The following is a 22,621-nucleotide window of genomic DNA, read 5'->3' as shown; positions in this document are numbered from 1 at the left end:
TCATTTCATGTATTAACATCTATTACATGCTAGCATATGGTACTGGCAACTGTTATGATACCGGTGTATCTACATTCAACTTCAGGCCCAACTGGGAAGATACATTAGTGATTCTAGTCCAGTTGGAAGTAAAATCTGCCTGCGATTGCTTCCATGTGCATTTTTACCATCCATCATTTAAGTCAAAATTACTTGTATAACTTCCCCCCTCTGTGGGGGAGAAGACAGAGAAACTGCTTTAATTAATATTTTTAAAAAATATATTTTTCTTAATATTGCTTTCAAAATTCAGTTTTCTAACATGCTTTGCCTTCACGGATAATCTCTTCATTTCAAGTTAAATTAAAATAGACATTTCTGCTACTCAGAGCAGAGAAACCTCTGAGAATGAATAACATCATAGTCAAACTAAAAAACAAACTGAATATGAGGCACGCACAGGAAAAAAAAAAAAACAGACACAGGTGTCAATTTTTACCTAAACAATACAGGCTAGAAGTATTACAGGTTAGAGTACAACATGAACAAGAAGAATCAGATGTGAGAAATGCAGAACCAGGAGCAGAAAAGGTTATCACAGAGCTACCGTGGGCCACATGTCTCCAGCCACCTTCTGGGGTTCCCCAGCTGTTTGCTGCTAGCACTACCAGATTCATTGCTCTGCCTGAGTCCTGAGAAGGTACAGGCATTGCCTCTGCCTGTGCAAATGGCCCAAGCTCATGGAACAATCCTCAAACTGCTGCCTGGGACACCCCTGAGAAGCAGGGCCCTTTAGTGTCAAGGTCTCAATAAAAACACACCTGGCATGTCTGAGGATTGAAGCCCAGAGAATATGGAGCCTACCAAAGACAAACAGTGATCTGTCTAACTGTCTATACTTGCAAAGAAGTACCCAGCTTACCTTCTGAAAGGGCATGCTCCAACCATTATTCTCAGATCCCCTCCACACATTTATTTGCTTACCTCATCTACCAGGAGTTCTCATTTGCAACGTGTCTGGACTATTTCTAGCACTGTATAGTACCTTTCCCTTGTTGCAGCCAGCAGAAGAAAGCACAATATAAAGATAATGGAGTTTTTCAGCTGATATGGATTAAAATACCTATAGGAAGGATAGCCTATTACCTTCCTTCTGCACATCTTGAAATATACCCAGTAAAAAAATACCACCGCATTCCTTATAGGCATAGAAAGACAGAAACTGGCAGGCATAATTCAGTAGTCATATTAAGAACAATCCTATTATCCACAGAATGTTCAGCTTTGTTTATTATTAAAAAAAAATACTGTACTTTATTCTAATCCTGAAGGATGTAATGTCAAAGATTCATCTTGAGCTCTTTCATCAGAACAGTGCATTAATCAAGTTATTTCTACTCCTAAATAATTCCCTATGCAAAAACACAGTAATATCACCTTGTAACCAGTAATAAATAGTTATTTGACTGTTTTCTGTTGTTGTTGCTTTTCCCACACAGATTTAGCTACTGGAATCACAGTGCCAGAATATATATCTAACCAGCATACAATTGCATTTACACAGGTGGTGGTACAAATCAGAGAGAGATCTGATCACTGCCAGAAGAGACAAGCCTCGTACCCTACTCCCATGCCTTCCAGACTCATTGTATTACAAAGTCTCTTCCTCTGAAGCACCATGCATGAGAAGAACACACATCTTCTGCACAGAAAGAAGCACTGGGGGACATGCCTCAGACACTTCCTTCTCCCAGGCTGGATGCCCTACAATCGTGCCCAGGGAACATGGCCCCAGAAAACAACCGCTCTCTTCAGCAAAAGAGAACTGATTAACTGAAGTGAAAGAACAGTGTGTCTGCTGTACCCTGCACAGGAAAATATCTAACTGTGCTGACAATATACAATAGATGTTGGATACAGTGGATTACAGCCAGGCACACATTTAACAGAGGAGATGGTCCAATGCCAACTGCACATTTCTAAACACTCAACTACACAGCTGCAGGGTTGGTGCAGGCTCTGCTAAAGGAACTACAGTGGCACATAACTGGGTTCTGTCCTCTTCATTTCTTCATTTCATATTTAGATAAATGTCTTGTTTGTTTTTCTTTTGCAAATCTCATTTCCTATGTTAAAAGGCTATGCTTCAGAGTTAAAAAAAAAAAAAAAGAAAAAGAAAAAAAGGCAACAAACAACAAACAAACAAACAAAACACCATACTTGAAAGGTTTATAATTGCTTGCAGAAACTTGTGGTTCATTTGATATAAATCACAGTAATCTCATACTCTTAAAACACATTCCATAAAACTCACACAGCTTCCCTTTCAACTTGAATATCATTATTTGAACAGCTTTTGTGCAAAATATAAAAATAACACTCAAATACTGGCTTAAATGCAAAAAGCAACCATCTGGTAGAAAGCACATATAGCATTCCTTTTCCCCACAAATATATGTGTGTATATATATATATATATATATATATATATATATATAACATCAATATTATTGATATATATCAATAAACAATTCTGAATTCAACTGAGAAAAGAATTATGGACTGTCTAAAACTTGCAGAGCTCTCCGTAATAAACTGATGAATTTTACCAGGCATCTAAACAAAGTCCATGTTCTTCAATGTTGCATCAATCAATAGGCCTGTTACTACTACCAGATTTGGATTTAAGCACTATAATGAAGTACTACTGAAATTTGGAAACACTTTAAATGAGCCTGGGTCACATAATTATTTTGGTGTTCCAGAACATTAGAAGAAACAAACTGAGTGTTCCAATAAGGATATAGCAAAAAGACGCTAAAAGGACATTTTGATTATTATAATGGCCCTTATTATTATCAGATCCCATTTTCTGTAATGATATGGCAATTTTTTTATGCTCAAATATTAAACAGAAACACTGTAGAAGTAGTTATGGAAAAAACATTCAAGCACATTTACAGGAAAATAGCTATCATTAACAATGTAAATGATTTTTTTTTTTTTTTTTTGAATCAGAACAAGCCTCAAAATACCTAGGACTTAATTACAGTTGAACACAAATGGTAACATGACATAAACAAGGGTAAAGGAATGCATTTAAATTTGCATTTACTGGTCAATGTATAAGAGAACCATGAAGAGGAAGGACAGAATGTGTCATTGATCTTGATGGCCTATGTTTTCCACAGATGATTTATCGGTTTGTTCTCTATAGTCAAGCCACAGAGACAGCTTGTAGGAGCTTACAGAGACGACCAAAATATCAAGCAGGTCAGCCAAGTAAGTATAGTTCAAAGTCAACTCATCACAAAAACACTGCAGGCGGCTTTAGCAAAACATTTCAATTTATTAGACTTAAACATTTAAAGGATATGTGCTTTTCAACAACAACAAAAGAATAACACATTTGTAGTCTGCTTTAACTTGCAGGTTGCTGTCAATCTTCCAAAAACGATGGCCATAAATTTTACACTATCAGATCAAGTGCCAGGTCCTGCACCTGGGAAGGGGCAACCCTGGCTATACGTACAGACTGGGTGATAAGACACTGGAGAGCAGTCCCGCAGAGAGGGATCTGGGGGTTGTGGTTGACAGCAAGCTGAATATGAGTCAGCAGTGTGCCCTGGCAGCCAGGAGGGCCAGCTGTATCCTGGGGTGCATCAAGCATAGCACTGCTAGCTGGTTGGGGGAAGGGATTGTCCCACTGTGCTTTGCATTTGTGCGGCCTCACCTCAAGTGCTGAGTGCAGTTCTGGGTACCAAAGTACAAAAAAGGACGTGAAACTATTGGAGAGCGTCCAGAGTACGGCTACAAAGATGTTGAAGGACCTAGAGGGGAAGACATATGAGGAGCAGTTGAGGTCACTTGACCTGTTCAGCCTGGAAAAGAGAAGACTGAGGGGAAACCTCATTGCAGTCTACAGCTTCCTCACAAAGGGAGTGGAAGGCGCTGATCTATTCTCTTTAGTGACCAGTGATAAGACCCACAGGAATGGTGTCAAACTGTGACAGGGGAGGTTCAGGCTGGATATCAGGAAGAGGTTCTTCACTGAGAGGGATGTTATGCACTGGAACAGGCTCCCCATGGACGTAGTCATGGCACCAAACCTGTTGGAGTTTAAGAAGTTTGGACTGTGCAGTTCAGTCATATGGTCTGAATTTTTGTGTAGACCTGTGTGGAGCCAGGAGTTCAACTTGATGATCCTTGTGGGTCCCTTCCAACTCAGGCTATTCTATGATCTACCCACATACAGTCATCATCATATCATTAGGAAGGAATTTAATATAGCATACCCTGCATTCTAAGGACACATGGAAACATATATGAAGACATAAGCCAAAGTATGAGTGGCCCAACTATTCATATTATTCATATTATATTATCAAACATATTATTGGATCTTTTTCTGTTTTACTTCTCAGTATACCACCAGCACTTATGGATGAAAATTAGATCATTCAAATCCAATTCATAAGCAATGCTACTGGGAAAAAAAGCTGAAATATGTATATAGACAAATCACCTTTATGATTTGTCTCATGGATTACTCCTGATTCCTTCCATCAAAAAGTTACTTGAATGCTCAAGGCTTTATGGACTCTTCACCAAAGTGTGTAATGTAAAAAAATCTTCCTCACACTACCTTTAAAGAGCAGCTGAAAACTATGTCAATACTGAACTGAAAAGAGTCCCTGAAATAAGGGGATGTTAGATACTTCTGTTTGGCCTCTGGGAGGACAAGTGCATTGGCTGCAGAGGCTTAAAGCTGACACTTATCATATCATGCCCACAAATAAAGTAGGCCTGAGATAATGGGGACAGCTAAATAAATATCAGCTTACATAATCAGGATGTACTTTTCAGTCAGTTATTTAACCTATAAGTTACATATATGATCACAAAAATAAAACCATTTTTATATTATGCAAAGCATAAGTGTGAAAAAAAAATAAGAAAAAATATGAATATAGGGCTTTGTGTAATAAAAATGTAAGTTAATGATTAAATATTTTCACAAGAAAAAGAGTGTAGTAAAAAGGAAAAAGACAGCATTAAAAAAAAAAGTCATCAGAAATCATGAGCTCTAATAATTAAATTATATGGATCAATTTATTAAAATAACTATCTATTTCAAACAAGGTAACTGCAGCACAGAAACAAAACTAGTATATTTCCAAAAATTGTCATTTGAGCCTCAAATATCTCCTTCCTGTAAACTGTCACAGGCAATCTAGTCAGCATGCCCTTGCTAACCTACACAGGACACTAACTGCTGCATCCATAAGCTGTCCTCTGGGTTAGGTTTTGAAACAAAAGACTAGAGGACTATGTTTTATATGAAAGCTAGAGAATCAAGATGTTATTTCTGTGTATTTAAGTAAGTATTACTGTACTAATGACTGAGAACTTTCAGCTGGTAGCAAAGGTAATTTTTAAGGGAACATAAATGAGTTGTACCTTTAACTGCAGTTAGTCCATCGTTTCTCACCAGATACTTCTACCATCAAAAGCACAATGGCTTAGGCAAGTAAGAATCTCTTCATTTCTAGAAACTGAGATCTGGGTAATTTTAGAAGACATGCTAAGTTTTTGGGTTGCAGAGCTATTTTTAATAACAGCCAAAGCATTATTAATCTCATTCTCCAATGCTTTTTATTTAGAAAACAATGCATGCAAATCACTCATGTATGTTTTTGTTTGTTTCTGACACAGCAAGTAACTTCCCAACCCTGACAGTGATTGTCCAATTAAAGCTTCCTGATGATTTGATTGCTGCTAATTTAATGTTAGACTAGCTCTGCCTGGTTACGAGTGAAGGCCTTGCTCTTGTAAATCAGGGCCTCGGTGGCTACAGCAGAGCTCCCTGTAGGAACAGGGCGTGCTCACATGGCCTGTGCTGCAGCCTTGAGACTTCTCAAATGCTCTGAAGGGCCACACTGAGAAGGGGAGAAAAAAAAAAAAAAATTAAAAAAAAAAAAAAAAAACACATGGAACCAATTAATGGGATTAATAGCACTGTCAGGCACTGAGGCAGTACAAAGAAAGAGCAGGAAGCTCAAGGGCCGTACAAGCTCGGGGCCCTGCTATGAGAGCTCCTAAACCAAATGAGACCTGTAAGAACCAGAGGAGCCTGCAGTCTTCGTGCAGATAAACAAGACAGATAAAGGAAGGTGAAACACAAGCACAGAATAATACATGTGAGCAGTGCAGCAGGACAACAGTTGCACAAGCAGGAACACAAGCCAGATAATGGAACTCCATTTCGATACCCAACCTACTGAATGCTTTTATTTCCTCTCCTGACTCTTAAGTTCTTTGGTGTTTAAGCAAATGTTAAGTGGATCTTCATTTTTGACAACTTCATTCTTCTAATCTTTCCTCTATTACCATAGGAAAACACAGAAGAAAATACCTTGAGTTTCGTATTTACCTTTGTTCCTTTTTCATCCCTGCTATCATTTTCTTTCAGGTATTCTTGCATCACGGGATAAGAAATCTTGGTTTAATCTGATGCTCCAGTAATTTAGTCTTCACCTTGTGCATCTCTCATTTGTTCCATGTTGGTAAGTCTCCATTCAGCCTTTATCTCCAAAAAGCTTCACCATCTTTATGCTTCTTAGACTACAGGCATTATTATCTATGGACATTATTCTGAATATTCTGAACCAGGGCACACTTAGGAGGAGCTCTGAAATATGATTTTTTTTTTTTTTCTGGGGGCTCTAGATCATGCAAAAGTACATGTTTTAACAAGACACTCAGTAAGTTGCAGCCTGCATTCTCTCCAAGGTTAGTCCTGAACAGAGTTCATCCTCAGAGCAGTTATGGATGATGCTTCATGATGGCAGACCCAGAGGGATTTCTGTATGTGCAAACTGTGTCCTTGTCCTCAGCTTGTGTGTTCCTGGGCATCTCTACTTTGTTCTGATTAGAATAGTAAAGAAAAGAATCTTTAAAATACTTAGGAAGTGCAGAAAAGAACTTAAGGACCTTAAAGGATCATTCCAAATTTCTTTGAGATAGATATCTGATCAGAGAATCCTCCACGATCACCAGTTTACTCTTCCACTCATACAAATGTCAACAGAGATGCAATGCTTACCAAATTGTACTGCAATGCAATCTTGATGAAGGAGTTCATGGCACAACAGCCAGTGATAATATAAGTGCTAAAGACACCTTTAACACCCTGGCAAATCTATACCCAAGCAGTAAAAGTCTGAGTCAGACACTGCAAAACATGCACATTTCTTCAGATGAGAAGAAGTTAATACGTTCTTCTATTTACCTCTCAGCAACCACAAACACCAGTACCTTTCTTACAAAGAAAAAAACAAAAAAAAAAAAGCACAGATTCCATATAACTGTAGAGAACAATATTATTAGAAACAAATAGAAAAGAAAAATAATGTGTTGGCAATGCAGCATTAATCTTTGTATCCCATCCCCTTCCATTTCACATTCAGTGTTATTCACGTGGTTCTTTTCCTCCTACTTCATTAGGCTGTCTTCACTAATTATTCAATTCCCTCTGCTGCTCCGTCTCAGACAGGACTGGACTGGGTTCCGTGACATTCTCCTCACCTATGAGGAACTGCACCTTTAAAAGTCAACAGCAGTATGAAGCTAATTTAAGCACATAAGCTTGTGGTACACAGAACTGAGCAGTTATTTAAACTCAGGGAGTGATACAGAGATCACTTATGCCCATCACAGCTTGTTGCTGCAGAGGAAGGCAGCTGCGCTTCTTTTTGCCCTCACTCTCTGGCCACGCACTTTTTCCCTCCTGAGCCATCAGTTCACTCCTCACCAGCCCACAGGCTGAGCCACCAACAGAACCCTTTTCACTTTGCAGACTTTCTTTTCTTCCATTTCAACTTCCCAGACAGGACAGCTGTAGAATCAGACAGCCACCAGTGCTCATACTGGTGAGAGCACGTACTGGGCAACCAGGGCTGAAGACAAGGGACCTGCAGCAGTTGGCTATTAGATCAGCCTCAGAACCTGTGGTTCAGAGTGTGAAACTACAAGAGTAAAACAAGTATGAGGGGAGGAAAGATTTAATTAAAAAGACTCACAGCTGAAAAGACCTAAACTCTCATGATTCTTGTCCCAGAAACCAGCTCCTCCAGAAGCCAACAAAAGAGCTTGATAAGCTTATTGTTCCAGCTACTATAGAGAAATCTGGTGTGTGAATAGAGTGATTTTACTCATTGAATTTTGCAGAGAGCTGGCAAAAAGCAGAGAGAGAAAGAATCCTTCGTGTAAGTACACAAGAAGGTAGCAATTTCCACTCTCTGTATGGACAGAAATTTTGCAAGAGGTGACTGATATAAAAGTCTTCTACTTAAGGAAAAGCAAGTTCACATGTTCTTCATTTTGTATGGGCATTTCCTATAACCGTAGCACATTTTCTCACACTGCTATTTGAAGTTACCTTTAAAACTGAGGTGTTTCACTGGAAACTGTATGTTTAATTCAAAAATTAACTTGAATTTTATGTGAATAAGGAAAGAAAAGTGCCCAAAATAACAGAAGAGCAAAACAAGAGGGACATTGTAACTTCAGCCTAAGGACTCTCCCTGAGCACTTATGGCTGGAACTAAAAATAGCTATTCAGTGAAAAGGAGTAGCCAGAAGAGAAATTAACACAGCATGGCATAGGATACCTGACACAAAAGTTAAGGCCATCAAAAATGTATCTGTTGCAATCCTTTTAAAAAGGTATTACCCTCTACACTGAGAGCAGATGTGGATGCTTGTGTGGCATTGGTAAAGACATAAAGAGCACAATCACCTGAAACACATCCTTACCTACATCACAGAATTAAATTTTTGTTCCTCCTGTCAAATGAGAGCTACTTTTCATAACTTTCACTGATTACTCAAGCAGTATAATGCCTTCATCAAGAGAGAAACGTTTTCCTACCACAGTTCTATTTCAAAGTGATTTTGCTTCCAGTTAGGTTTTAACTATTTCTCATGGTTTCAGGTAGAAAAGCATCATCTCTCAGCAGAGAAGATATCTCTCTCTCACATTTCACAGCTAGGAGAATAAGAAAAGTGTGCATACGTACAAGAATGAGAACAGAAAATAACAGTAAATAACCTCATTTTTATCTGAATATTACAGACAATAAGAGGTTTGTGTAGTCTTTGTTCCATTTAAGTTTAAGTTGGTGAACATAAAAATGCCTGAAGTCGTATCCCTTTATCCAGACATAAAGTACATCTCTTACTCATACAAAAGAACATATGCTTTAAAAAAAAAAAAAAAAAAAAAGCACAAAGCAAATCACAATAACAAATTATCAGTCTTTTTTTTTTTTTTTTTTTAATTATTCCTTTTTTGTGTCTGCAAAACCAAAAGGTAAAAGGAAACTGAGGGTATACAGGAGGAATTTCAGAATGGAAATGCAGATAACAGGAGAATATGCTAGAACATAATAACAAGACAAAACTGCAGAAGAATAGCAAAGAGAGGCGATAATGAGAAAAAAAAAAAAAAAAAAAAACACACTTGGCTGCTGGAGGACTGGACATTCAGTGAAAGGATGCGGATATAAACAAGACAGAAAATGGGAAGGACAGAGTGGGAAGAAAAGACGTTGAAAAAAGACAGAGTGCTGATTAGACCTTCAAAATTAGAGCCAAACTGTAATAGAACATGATGTTACAATGCTTTTGAATATTATGTTCCTAACTCATTTATTTTAATGCTTCAGTTTACAAAGTAACACTTTCTTTTTTTTAGAAGAAACAAACACTGAGAGCCAGCATCCTTCTAGGTGTGTCTGTTGAGTCAACGGCAAAATAAAGAAGCTAACTAAGAAACCCACTTGCTCTGTGAAGTGAAGAGGCAAATCACATGTAGCAGGAGTTCCATCTCAGGTACTGGCTGCCCAACCCTTTTAGAATTGTACTCCCCCTCAGAATCTCCAAAGCAGCCAGAAGGCTGACAGTGCTCACTCTCTGGCATGGATAGCAGCTAGCACACTTGGAAAAGTGTAAGTTAGTAACTACAAAGAGTACATTAGAAAGAAATTAAAGTCTGAGTTAAGGCCATTAAAGTTTTTTATTTAATATTTGACATTTACATTTGTCCTTTGTACCAAGAGATTGGATTAATCAAAAGAATCAAAACAGTTGAAGAGCTTACTTCAGGTTTAATTAACACCATGCACTAAATATCATCCAAAACTTGGAAGAGACTTCACAATGTAATAAAAAGCAAAGAAAAAAGAGCAGTTATAATAGGCTTATTTTGATCCAGGCTGACTCATTACTATAGAGATTGCCAGAAAAAAATCCAAACCCATCATTGTTCCCTTGCATGTCCTAGAGTGCAGATATTAGACTCATTTTATTTTAAACAGGAACATCTACTAGCTCTAGACCTTAGCACGGAGCAGTTAGGCTCCACGGGGACTTGGAGCAACTCAATTGAGAACTATTCCTCAGTTTCCCAGCTATTTTATTTTTATGGCAAGATAGTTATGCCTTCTGCATCCCATCTAAAGAAACAAAGTAATTGTCATGTTACAGGTTTAAAAACATTAAAAGCTAGCATAACAAAATGAAACTATTATGCATCCTCCGTTTTATAATTTCGTATTTTAGATACAAGTTTTCACATTTGATTATTACTGTTAGACAAATAATTTAACTCTGACTTAATGATTTAAATCAGATTAAATCATTTAATAATGATTTCTTTGGGTACCTTGTGTCCAAAAGAATTTTTTAAAGCAAATAAGAAAGCTCCTATTTCCCTTTTGGTAAAGCAATGTTTTTGGAAACAAGGTTTATGTGATTATTGTGTATGTTTGTGACCACACCTGTACCTGTGACCTCTTTCACTATCTATTTCCAATATTTTTAAGGCTTTGACTAATTTCAGTATTTCTCAAAGATACAGACATCACAAAAATGCAAGTTCTTTCAAATGTTAGAAGATTAGCTAGTGAAGTAGAAGGACCAAAACATATCATCTCATGCAAGGCAGACCTCTTTTCTTAAACCCTGTTCCACAGGAGAGAAGAATTATGCATGTCTCATTCACAGGAAGATTTCTGACATCTGTTGCACCTTAATGGTCACAGAACTCAAGCAAAAAAACAAAAACCAAAGGTCATAGAACTGCTTGTTAATGGGAAAGGGTCTGTTTATCATTTCCATTATGGTTTTTGACTTGTTTTCCCTTAAAGACAACTTTACCAAGACAACTAGTTGAAGGCATAGCGAACGCTCTGAAAAACAAAGGACTTCTCTGGGTCATTTTTTCCATTTGACTTTCATTCCCCTTTCTTTTACTTCAGTGCACATCAAGGCTACTACAAAGTCCTACTGCAGCAGACAACAACAAAAAAAACATAATTAAAATTTACCTACGATCCTCCAGCCCCAACGTGGGTAACAATGAGGCATTTCCAGACCAATGCTAGCTTCCACACATCCTTTGAAAAACAGCAAACATTGGCTCCTCTGAAAGACGGGGAGACTGCTGGGCTGAAACAATGCCACTAGATAACCTAGTAGTACTTCAAATTATGCTCATCATGTCTAGGTACTGAAAAACTTGGTCTTTCAAAAGCTTCATCTAAATTCCTCAAACTGAATGCTTCTCTGGGTAAATTCACATCATCCAGAATACAGACTCTACCATGCTAGGGACAGAATCTAACCAATTAAGCATAACATCAACATAAAATAAAAGATAATTTGAGCAAGTTCAAAAGAAAACAACTGTGTGAAAGCATCCCTATCAATCACATCACAGATACTGTACCTTAAAAAATAATTTGGTATTGTGAGTAATCTTAAACCAGTAACTGAGACACTGAAGTTGACTGTCCCTACATTTGTACATTTAAGAACTGAGGGAAAATGTTCCTGCAGAAAATGGCCTATACTCCCATATTCACTCCCAACTTTGACTAATTCAGTCACAAGGTGCACTATAAGTAGTGTAATTCACCAAGCAGGTGCACTAGGGTATGTTAAGGCTTAAGTTTAAGCTAGAAACATAGCTCCTTTATTAAAATTAAATAATAGAAGTTGGTGGACAATATACACTAATAGTAATAATCCATTTAGGGGGAAAAAAAAAGTTTCCTATTGTATTTGATTCAGGAATTTTGTCTGCTAAAAGAAAACAAGGTAAGTGTGATCATGTGAACACAATCCTTATGTTGTTCAGAATTAATTATATTTCTAAGCCCACATTACTTTGAGAAAAATCCTTAGGTATGTTTACTTTGAGAAGTTATTTTGGTGTTTTATAACTCAAATTACAGTTTCCTGGTTTGCATAACAACAATATACCTGCTTGATTCTTTTTAGCTGCAGTTCTATAAATAAGAAAACTCCCAAACACTAAATTTATCTCGGAGCTCTTGAAGATTTATTGCAAGCTGTTCTTAAGAGTGCTGATCCAGCTTTCAAATTCGTAGAAACTGTCAGGTTGCCCAAATGAGAACACAACCAAATGCCGAAGAGATGCAGTTGCACAGAAGTCTAAATGTATAGATACTCACAGGCATTACAATTATTCATTGAGATTATTAACACAAGAAAAGAATTTGTTGGATTGGATGCTTGAAATGCAAAGTGGGTCAATACTTCACTCAGACAGAAATGAGTGGGTGCAGATTCTGAATACTCTGTCCCAGCCAATTTTAGGCACATACCTCCTGTTCACATTTTAGAAAGATGGAAAAAAACAACAGTGAACCTTCATCACAGAAACAATTCAAATTTAGAATTCTTTTTACATTCCAAAGCTCAAATGGAAAATAAATAAATAAAACCAGGCAGTGCTATGCTAAGGGTTGCCACAAACATCACAGAAGAGAGGTGTTTCTAAGGGGCATTCCTCAAATCTAAACTAGGTGTCTGACCACAGTGCTCCCAGATGCCAATAAACTTTTACAGGAGATGTCTAAACTTTCAAAGTGGAAAAAAGAACAACAAAAAGAAAAAAACATACACACACACAACAGGATAGATAAGTCAGTTCCTGAAACCTAACAGAATCTGACAGAATTTAGAGGGTCAGTTTAAAAGCTTACTGTCGGTACTAATAACAGCTGCATGGCCTGGGTCATCTAGAAGTTGACCTATAGGTTCACGGAGAATTTTACCTGCAAAAAACTTTCAGCACCTGTAAAATGAAATGGCAGCTAAGTAGCAATTCTGAAAAAAATAAATAAATTCAGGACCTACATTCAACAGAGGGAGATAGGCCTGAAGTATCTAAGCTGTTTCTCAATCTGTCTTAAGTCCTAAAATTGATACAGTCTCAGATGTACACACTAGTTCCCACCCACATTCCTTCCCACCTTTAAGCCATAAATAAGAATTTAACGAGTAAAAATGCTTGGAGTCAAGTGAATGTGTGTGTTACCATTCATAGCTGACTGGATAGGACTTCCTACTATCTGTTAACAGGTTCTGGTAGTCAGCAGGAGACTGATGCTTGCTGAGTCAGCCTCTGCTCATTAATTCGTTCCCCAGAAGGTTACTCCCACCTTTCTTTTAGAGATAGAAACAACTTTTTTTTTTTTAACAAAAGGAGGGCCTATAGTCTTCTTGCACCTCACATGCCAGTACTTCTCTAGAACACTTTCACAGCAAGATAATTCAAGTGTCAAATCATACAAAAATTTGGTGAAGAAATAAAAGTGTACTCATCTGCATATACAGCATGAGCTGAAGGTGAAAAAATATGAAGTCCAAAAGAACAGATGCTCTTAGGTAGATACTGCTGGTTAATGAAGTACACAAAGCCCTTACGATGGTAAGAGAAGGCCACAAACACAGGCCAGAGAGGAGAGAAGATACACTATCAGAAGAAGAGCGAGCAACTGGAATAGAATGACCAATGGGCAACTAATTGCATGCACCACCCTTGACTATAATGCAGGGGAATTACACCTCATCATCAGAAAGCCACCTAGTACTCCAGCCATCAGCTTGCTGTGCAGAATAGTCTTAATTAAGATCTGTGGTGTTAAATCCTCCTGATCCCTGCCCGTTCATTTCTGCAGGTATGCAATATGATCTGATTACGCACCGCCATCCCTGCCTTCACCTCAGAAAGCCTCCATGTTCTCTCTCCACTTTCTTCTTTCCTGTGATTGCCCTCAATTTCACAATGTTACTGTATGCGCTCCTTAAAACGTTGGCTTGAAGCATATATTGAGCAATTACAGTCACAACCTGCTCAGCAAATAACACGGCAGAAAATTGAATCCATGTCTACTCTGTTCTGACTTGGTATTAGAAAATTAGTACTCACTGCCAAACAAAAACAACAACAACAAAAAAAAAGATGGCTGTCATCTATGACAACTGGTGATTAATTAGCATCAAAAACACAAGTCGCGTAAGAAAATGCTGGCTGCTTCTGAATAAAAGACTAACATAGGTCTCTCAACATATCAGAACTTTTACAGACATGAAAAAATGATGTGCTGACTGTGAACACACGGTATTCTTGTTACACCACAATGCATATATAATAGAAACACTAATATAGAGCATAAGCTTGACCCTATGCATAGTTTTTGATCAATTCCTGTCAACTTCAAAAACACATAGCCCTCAGTAAGTGGAAGACAAGATCAAGCACAGGTTGTAGATCTTCAAAAACTGTTGAGAATAAAAAGTACATCACCAAAATGAAATAAGACAAGTAGATCTTAAATGGATAATAAAGAAGTGATAGAGATGAGAATTATGATCACTTTCTTCCTAGTGTTATGGACTACAGTAACTTTCAACAGCTATGCAAATGCTACTGCTTAGTATCCACTCCCTAGTTAGTATCTGTGTGTGCAAAATTCACTTAGACCCAAAAAATCGCTTCCTGGTGCCCAGGAGCACCTGTGGACGGTCTGCAAGGTTTAAGGGATGTGAACAGCTTTCCACAGACTCTTTCAACCACAACGAAATCCCTATATCATAGCGACGAGTGAAGTATTTTGCAATGTATGAAATGCTATAACAAATACAACTTCTTCATTTTTTTTCTCTGCCGTTGATAGCTAAAGCATCATACTATTACCACAATAGAAATTAGCATCGTACACTACTGAGAAACTAGGTTGAAACATAAAAAAGTGATGTCAAGTCGTCTGAATTTTAATGTGTAAAACAATGTGTTAGCTAATGAAAATTTAGAAGAAATTGACAGCTGTCAAGGCCCAACTCCTCAACAACCGTGAGGCACTTAACTCCCACCAAAAGAAGCAGGAGTCAGTTACCTACACAGACCTAGCAACTGCCTTGACTGGAACAGGCTTTTGTTCAGAAATTGAACTGCACAAATGTTTCATTTCCTGTGAATTCTCGGGCTAGAAAAACCACCAACTGTTCCCTAGTACTCAGTTACAGTTCGATCAAATAGGATTTTATTCATCGCAAAATGAAAACATCTAACACCTCTGACGCTGAAGCAATGTAATGTGTCGTACTAGCCTCAGTCCATGCAAAATATAAAAACTGACCATCAGCAAATGGTTAAAAAAAATAATTCACCTCTGTTATTCAGGCTGACAAAGGCTACCCAAAGCTTGTACTGATGACCAGATTGCCACCACACTATACTCTCAGAACCTACAAAGCAGAATAAAAGAGATCTCATATGTAGCGAGCTTGACTAAGAGCAAGTTGAATAGCAAGAAAGGGAGACTCGTGTCTCGGGATAACACTGCCAGAGTAGAATAATGTATGTGCATTTAGATTAAAAATCGTATGAGAAACAGGACGATGAAATGCTAATAGGCGTGATTGCTCTAGTACCCTTTTAAATTCCAAGTATTCACAGCTCATGCACAGAAATAGTAAAATATGCACATCTGTGCATCTCCAGATCCAAGTGGGTGCCTCTCCGTAACACCAAGCAAAACCTGGAGCAGAAGGAAGGTTCCCAAGCGTACGCCTGCGGATAAAACCTCCCGGAGAGCCGCCGGCCAGAGAGTTTTTTGTAGGACAGCCGAGTCCCGAGGGCGGGCTCCCCAGCCAGCAGCAGCCCTCCGGCTCTCGCCCTCCCGGCCGCGTCCCCGGGCTGGGCTGGGAGCGGCACCTGCCCCTCCGGCCCCGCCGCCACACGGCACAGGGGGAGCCGGGCTGCGGGGCGCGGCGGAGGGGCGCGGGGGCACGGCGCGGAGCAGGGCAGGGCAGGGCAGGGGGCCGGGGGGAGCCCGCCTCACCTCGAAGAGGGGCCCGATCTTGTTCTTCTCCAGGTAGGCTTGGATCCTGGTCTGCTGGTGAGACGCCATCAAGAGCTCCGGAGGCGGGGGCTGGAGCTCCTCTCCCCCGGCGGCGGCGGCGGCTGAGGTCCCTCCGGCTGCTCCCGGCTCGCTCCCCGCGCCGCCCAAGGGCTGCCCGAAGTCCCGGGGCCGGGGCTAACTCCACTACCCGGCAGCAAGGGGGGAGGCAGCCGGGTGCCAGCCGCCCGCTCCGCCGGGCTGGAGGCGGCGGCGGCGGGCTCAGCCCCCTCAGGGAGCCGCGGGCAGGCGCTGCCTGGAGCGGAGCATGGTGCAGGGAGGGGACGAGCTGCAAAGGCGGCCCCCGAGCTGTGTGTGCGGTGCGTGTGTGAGCGTGTGAAGGGTGTGAGTGTGTGTGTGTGTGCCCGCCTGGCAGCGCCTTGGTTACGGGCACAGCCGCGGCTGGAGCTGCCGCCCTCGCCACAGCGCCGCTCCCTCAGCCAGCGGCCGGGGGCTCCGGGCAGCGCCGCGGCGTTGGGCGCCCGTTGACGGCCGGGCTCCGGCGAGAAAAGAGGGGCGGGAGGCGGGGGCTGCCCTGCCCTGCCCGGCCCTGCTCTACCCAGCCCTGCCCAGCCCAGCCCGGCCATGCCCTGCCCGCTCCCCTGGCTCAAAGTTCAGCCCTGAGGGGCTTGAACGCAGCGCCCAAACTTGGGCTACCTCAGAGCGGGCGGTGGGCTTGCAGGGGGACAGCCAGCGCTTTTCCTGCGTTTTTTAATTGTGTTTCAACCTTAAAACATTACCTTTCTCGTGATCCTGATGAAATTCCCGATTTGTGGCAGCGAGCATCTTAATAAAATAGTTCAGGTACCTCAGTAGATGCTCGCTGGTCACGGGTCGTGTCGAGTCTTCTCCAGTAGCCAAGGGCTGGTGGAGTAAATGAGAAATTTCTAGCTGGCTTTGCAGAGTAGTGAGTTAATGGCTACATCAGGATTTATTCTTTCTCCACTTGAAGTAATTAGTTCCCCCACCTTTTCCACAAGCAGAGTCTTAAACATATTTTTTTTTTGTTATTATTTCTCTTTAGAGAAGAACAAACAGGAAATATTCTTCTCAGGATTTGACACCCTGCAGTAACTGTTTCTGCTGTACCAACATTCACCTGTTTTTCCTAAATAAAAAAAATAAAATAAAATAAAATAATAATAAAAAAAGCATATCTTATATTTTCATGAGAATTTTTTAAAAGCTCAACACAGCTTTGAAGAACACTCAGGTATTGGAGGTATTGGGATCATTCTGCACATCTGCTGAATCAGGCCACCCGCTCCCAGTTAAGCTGTGCTCTGCGAACACAGGAGGACAAGGCTCTCCTGATTCAGAAACCATTAAAGAAGGATGAATTTTGTCAGGAGTCAAAAGATCATGAGTTCTGCTCCCACACTGACTGTTGTTTGACTTCAAAGACCTCTTAACTGACCTAAAACTTGTGCCTCTACCTAGAAGGAGGTCAAGTGTAAGTCTGTTATATAGACACTTTGCTTCATACCCTGTAACATAAGCAAAAGCTTGTAGAATCCTTTAACAGCTTTGCTGGAACACACTCAGTTTCACTATTCATCCCAGTGAGGCAGAGCTTTTGTCTTCTTTGGTACTAGGAAGGATTGCCCTTTTTGTATTTGGATTTCTAATCTGCTGTTAGCGAGTCTTCTAAAATTCATATCAGCTCAAAGTTTTAGCATATTGTCTCCACTGAAGTACAGCTACCTTGGCTGGTGCTAAGCGAGTTTAATCAGTCTAATGAGGATCATACAATCATAAGGGTAATTGCCAGTGATGCAGGTTCTCTATAATGGCTCTAATGATTCCCATCAGATGAGGATGTTTGTAAAATTTCACAAGTCTCACCATAACCCAGACTGCTCCAATAGATAAAAGTCTCCCACTTTGCAAAATGATGCCTCCCTCCCACGATCCAAAAATGAGAACATATGTTTCCACAGCCCTACACAGCCTGACTTTTCAAAGCAGCAGTGCTTCTGGACCTGCTGAGACCTGACCGCACCAGGACCTGCAAACTCTACAGAGGCCAATAAGAGAAATAATAAAAATAAAAAAATAAAAAAAAAAAAGACTATACAATACAAATAGGAAAGAGGACTTACTAAAAGAGATTTTAAAGACAACTTAACTATCTACAGTTGCATGTTGTGCAATTAGATAGAACCCAAGATCTCAGTGTTAAAATTTCAGATTTTGTTATTGTTGTTGTTCATTTCAGTGTTTTGTTTCTTTTTCACAGAACCACAGAATGGCTGAGGCTGAAAAGGACCCCTGGAGGTCTTCTGGTCCACACACAGTGCTCAAACAGGGCTGTCCAGACCTAAGTGCTTCTACCTATGTCCAGAAGGCTTTTGACCATCTCCAAAGATGGATCTTTCTGATACCGTTTGTAATTTTTTTTGGTGATTTTATTTCCCTAGACATTTTCCCTCTCTAAACTGTCCCCCGAACATATAATCCAGACATTCCAGGTGGCACTAACAATCCTGCTGTGGTGGGAAATCTTCTAAAGCAAAATGCAGAATTAGCTTTCCAAACAGACATACCCCCATAAATCCACATTTTCCCATAACACTTAACTGAGATGTTATCCTTTGATATGGATTAGGCACTTCAGTTAGGCGGTTCCTTACCAAGAGCTTCATGTTACTGTTCTCTTGTGGAAAGTCACCTGCAGCTCTCTAACAGAAAGTTCTGAGTGCTGAAGTATGGGAGTGCAGGTATCTCCTGCAGAGAGCATAGGCTCAGTGACATGACAGAGTAGGAAAAGAAACTTCACTGTTAGCGTTTTTTACTTTTTTTTTTTTTTCAAAGAGAGCACTAAAACTGTTGGTAGATTAAAGGTACACCACACTAAGACACCTACCAATAAATGCCCGTGATTCACAAATAAACACAAGTCAGGGTATGTCCCTTTTGTCTTCTCAGTTTATTTTAAAATAGATATTAACACAGTTTTTTTTAAATATGAACTTTCATTTTAATATTGAAGCATCAGATTTTTTAAAAAACAACCACCTCCTGGATTAAAATTAGTATAAATTTATGCATGTCCCAATCAGCTCTCAGCAATATTTTTGCATGTGCAACTGAACACTCAATTACTTTACAGCCCAGTTGTGGAATATAGTCTCTGTATTGTGCTATCCTATGATCCTTAGATATAAAAAATGGGTATGTGTGTAATTTTAAGATGCTTGTGATGACTCTTTTCAGTTTTCATCCTTTGGCTGCACCTATAATATCTGATATCCAGACATATTAACTATAGTATTTTGGTTGTTTTCTCATCATTCTCTTTGCTCACCAAAGGAAGAAAAGTGCAGTCACATTGACATGTTTTGGTAGGTTCTTTGTGTTTTGATATGTTTAGTTCAAGTAGAGTATGGTTCCATTAAGTAATTCCATAGCATTCTATGTAATTCCTTTCCATCCATTTTTCAGGAATAAGATTTCTGCAGTTCAAACACTGAACAATGAATTTTCAAAGTTACGGGCACTTGCAGTACCCACTGGAGTTAAAACGACCAAGCTTTACCTAAAATAAAGTTGTTTTTCAGGAGAGTCCGAGCTGCCACTGCCTAAAACAAAAGGAAACCAATGACTTTGCTGTCTCTAAAGGTACTCTGTGGGTCACAAATACCCATTGCCAAGTCAACAATTTTCTTTCTCCTAGCTAAAATTTGATCTGCATGCCCTGTAGGAAGATTATTTTTTGAGATGGCATCTGAAGTGCAAGATACCTTAATATCTAAGAGAAAGTTATAGTAGCAATATATGAATTTATTGCAGGCCTTTACATGGCTTTGTAGTTCCCTGTGCTTTTTATGCTTCAACTATCAAAATTGTCACTGGAAATTCCTTAACAAAGCTTTCAAAAACAATTAGTAAAAAAGAAAACAACTAGCAGGCACATTAAAAGATACAGTGCTCCTCAAAAACCTGGTTATATTTTCATGATAAAGCTTTCAATCTGTCAATTTTTCTTTGAACGTTAAAACTCTATAACAAAGAGTTCTTCCATTTCTGTGTCCTGCTTCTATTGAGTTTGATATTCTGTGCAAAGTCATTATCTACTTCATGAAGAGGAAAGAGAGCCATTAGTCAACAGCTGACTAAATATAGCTCTTACAGTATGTTTGTATTTAAAATATGAAGCTGAAATTACCTTCAGGAAAATAAAAATCCCTCAGTTCCCGCACCTTATACACGAGTCATTATTTTTTATTGCTAAAGCACAGCCTGGGAACTTTACATACCCTTGTTGTAAAAAATTTCTAAAACAGCTTACACACACACTGGCTGAATATTGCAGTGCTTCAAGCTGTTTAAAATAATGGAGGTCTAGCAGTTCCTGACCTAGAAAGCTGTCATCTAGCTTTTTATTTAGTTATTCCCCTAAAAATGGATCTGCTTAGATAGTAAGTTGTCAAAAGAAATTGAAGCATCTTAGTTTGTTGTACTGAAATATCCAATTTGCCTTTTATCCCACATCAAGTTAGCAGACAGAACTGGGAATAACGTCACTGGAAGGGTCATGCTAATGATTTTGTATACCTAATCTTGTTTGGTGCGTTTGTTTAAACCTGTTCAGTAAAGAATAATATCCCTATTGAGCTATCCCTATCCCTATCAGCTTGAGTTTATACAACCTTGAATGTATGTCCTATGTTTTTATATTCACTGCAAGATAAGAGCCATACAAGTTCAAAATCTGGACTAGGCTCAGGCTCATTGTAAAAACAAGGTTCCTTTGCTTTATCACTCTCCCAGAGCATTAAACCTCTCTAAGTGTTGGATATTTTGTCCATTACATATTGTGATCTTGGCAACAAACATTCAGCCTCTGCAATAAAACATTCCTACTCCCTGCAGAACTGGAACCCTTGGGAACTTGCTTGCATTATTCTCAGGCTCTCAATAAGGATAAGAACAAACCACTAGAAAAGCCTGGATTTGTAAACCCACACTGTGCTTTAGGAGGATGAGTGACTATCTCTTTGATTCCTCTTAGTGTCAGATGTATTGTGTAATTTCTTTTCATTCTTCATATTCACCTTCCTGCTTCCAATAGCAGGTTTAGGAACACTCTTCTCTCATTCTATTTGGAGCCAAATGCATCTAAACTTCAAAAAAATAGTTAACATCCTATTACTAATACAACCATTAATAGAAATCACTATCATTTCAAGTCATGATTGTCACTTGTATCCATTTTTAGCATGTTTATAATTGTTTTCCTTCTGGTTGGCTACACATAATCATAACACATTAGTAAAAGGAATAGTAGCCCTGCATATAAGAACACAAATCATACAGCAGGACCTGACTGCATATGTTAAGCATAGAGTGGTTTGGGTTGGAAGGGACCTTAGAGATCATCTTGTTACCCCCCCCCCGCTGCCATGGGCAGGGATGCCAAAATGTGAAATGTGTTCCAAGGACAGATCTGCTCCAAGATCTCACAGTTCAAGTGCAGAAGACTATGGACAGGAACTGTAAGGAAGCCAGCTTACAACTGCAAGGCAGCCTGCTAAGCAGAGCTCTCATCATAAAAATGGATAGGCCAGGTCCATATTCAGCAACACTAACACTCAGGGACTCAAATAATTAATTAAAAGATTTATAACACCAGATGACAGTTACAGTCCTCTTCCTTCCAGAGGGATACAAAGAATAATTTAATTAAATGCTCGTGACTAAGAGTGTAAAATACAGTTCTTAAAACTATGTTCCTTTCCCTTCTGCTCCATGGCTCTATCACGCAGGCCACAGGAGCATCTCTCTCTTAATTCATCTCTGTCATTCCGGTAGCGTGGATGACAGCGAGGAGTAAAGCTAGATCTTTTGGCATGTACTGCTGTCCCAAGAGTCTGATCCATTTCATCGACCGGTGACCGGTAACTCTCATTTTGTGCAAACCAGCCACTAGAGGGGAATAAAGAGTCACACTCTGCTGCTGTGGGTTACACCGCTCATTGCTGTGCAGGCAGGAGCCCAGGCGTCTCCACGAACAAGCACTGTACCTGTGGCAGCACACTGCTTCGTGTCAGCTTCCGTTTGTACATGCATGTTGTACCCAGCAGGGCTTACTTAAGGGTCCATAAACCTGGAGTATATTCGTATACTCACTGCATAAGTATTAGAAATGCTTGTACTGCTAACTATCCTAATTACTTGTGGTAGTAACCTCATGTTTGCTCTGAACCACAAGCATTTCACCATATTTTTTTTAGCTTGATGCATGTAAATCAGGTTGTCTTGCTTGAAGATAGACACATTTCAAGTGCTTTGCCAGATGATGATCTTTTCAATGGTAGGTTGGGGGGGAGGTACTGGGGAAGAGGGGCAACAGAAGAGAACGGTCA

At 39.7% G+C, this 22,621-nt stretch overlaps 1 protein-coding gene across 4 annotated transcripts in view; it reads right to left on the bottom strand.

Moving 5' to 3' along the window:
- The window catches only part of LOC311433186 (uncharacterized protein C8orf34 homolog), a 170,267-nt gene extending 153,597 nt beyond the window's left edge, over positions 1 to 16,670 (bottom strand). For all 4 annotated transcript variants that reach the window (XM_084512074.1, XM_084512075.1, XM_084512073.1 and 1 more), the window contains exon 1: positions 16,197 to 16,670. In XM_084512074.1, coding sequence (XP_084368200.1) covers positions 16,197 to 16,265 — 69 coding nt within the window. In that variant the 5' untranslated portion in view covers positions 16,266 to 16,670. The remainder of the gene's footprint in view (positions 1 to 16,196) is intronic.
- Positions 16,671 to 22,621: the final 5,951 nt, after the last annotated feature.

The sequence above is a fragment of the Aythya ferina genome (assembly GCF_964211825.1).
Source record: "Aythya ferina genome assembly, chromosome: 2".
NCBI lineage: Eukaryota > Metazoa > Chordata > Aves > Anseriformes > Anatidae > Aythya > Aythya ferina.
Note: the sequence above shows the minus strand (reverse complement) of the source record. Positions and strands in the feature narration are given on the sequence as shown.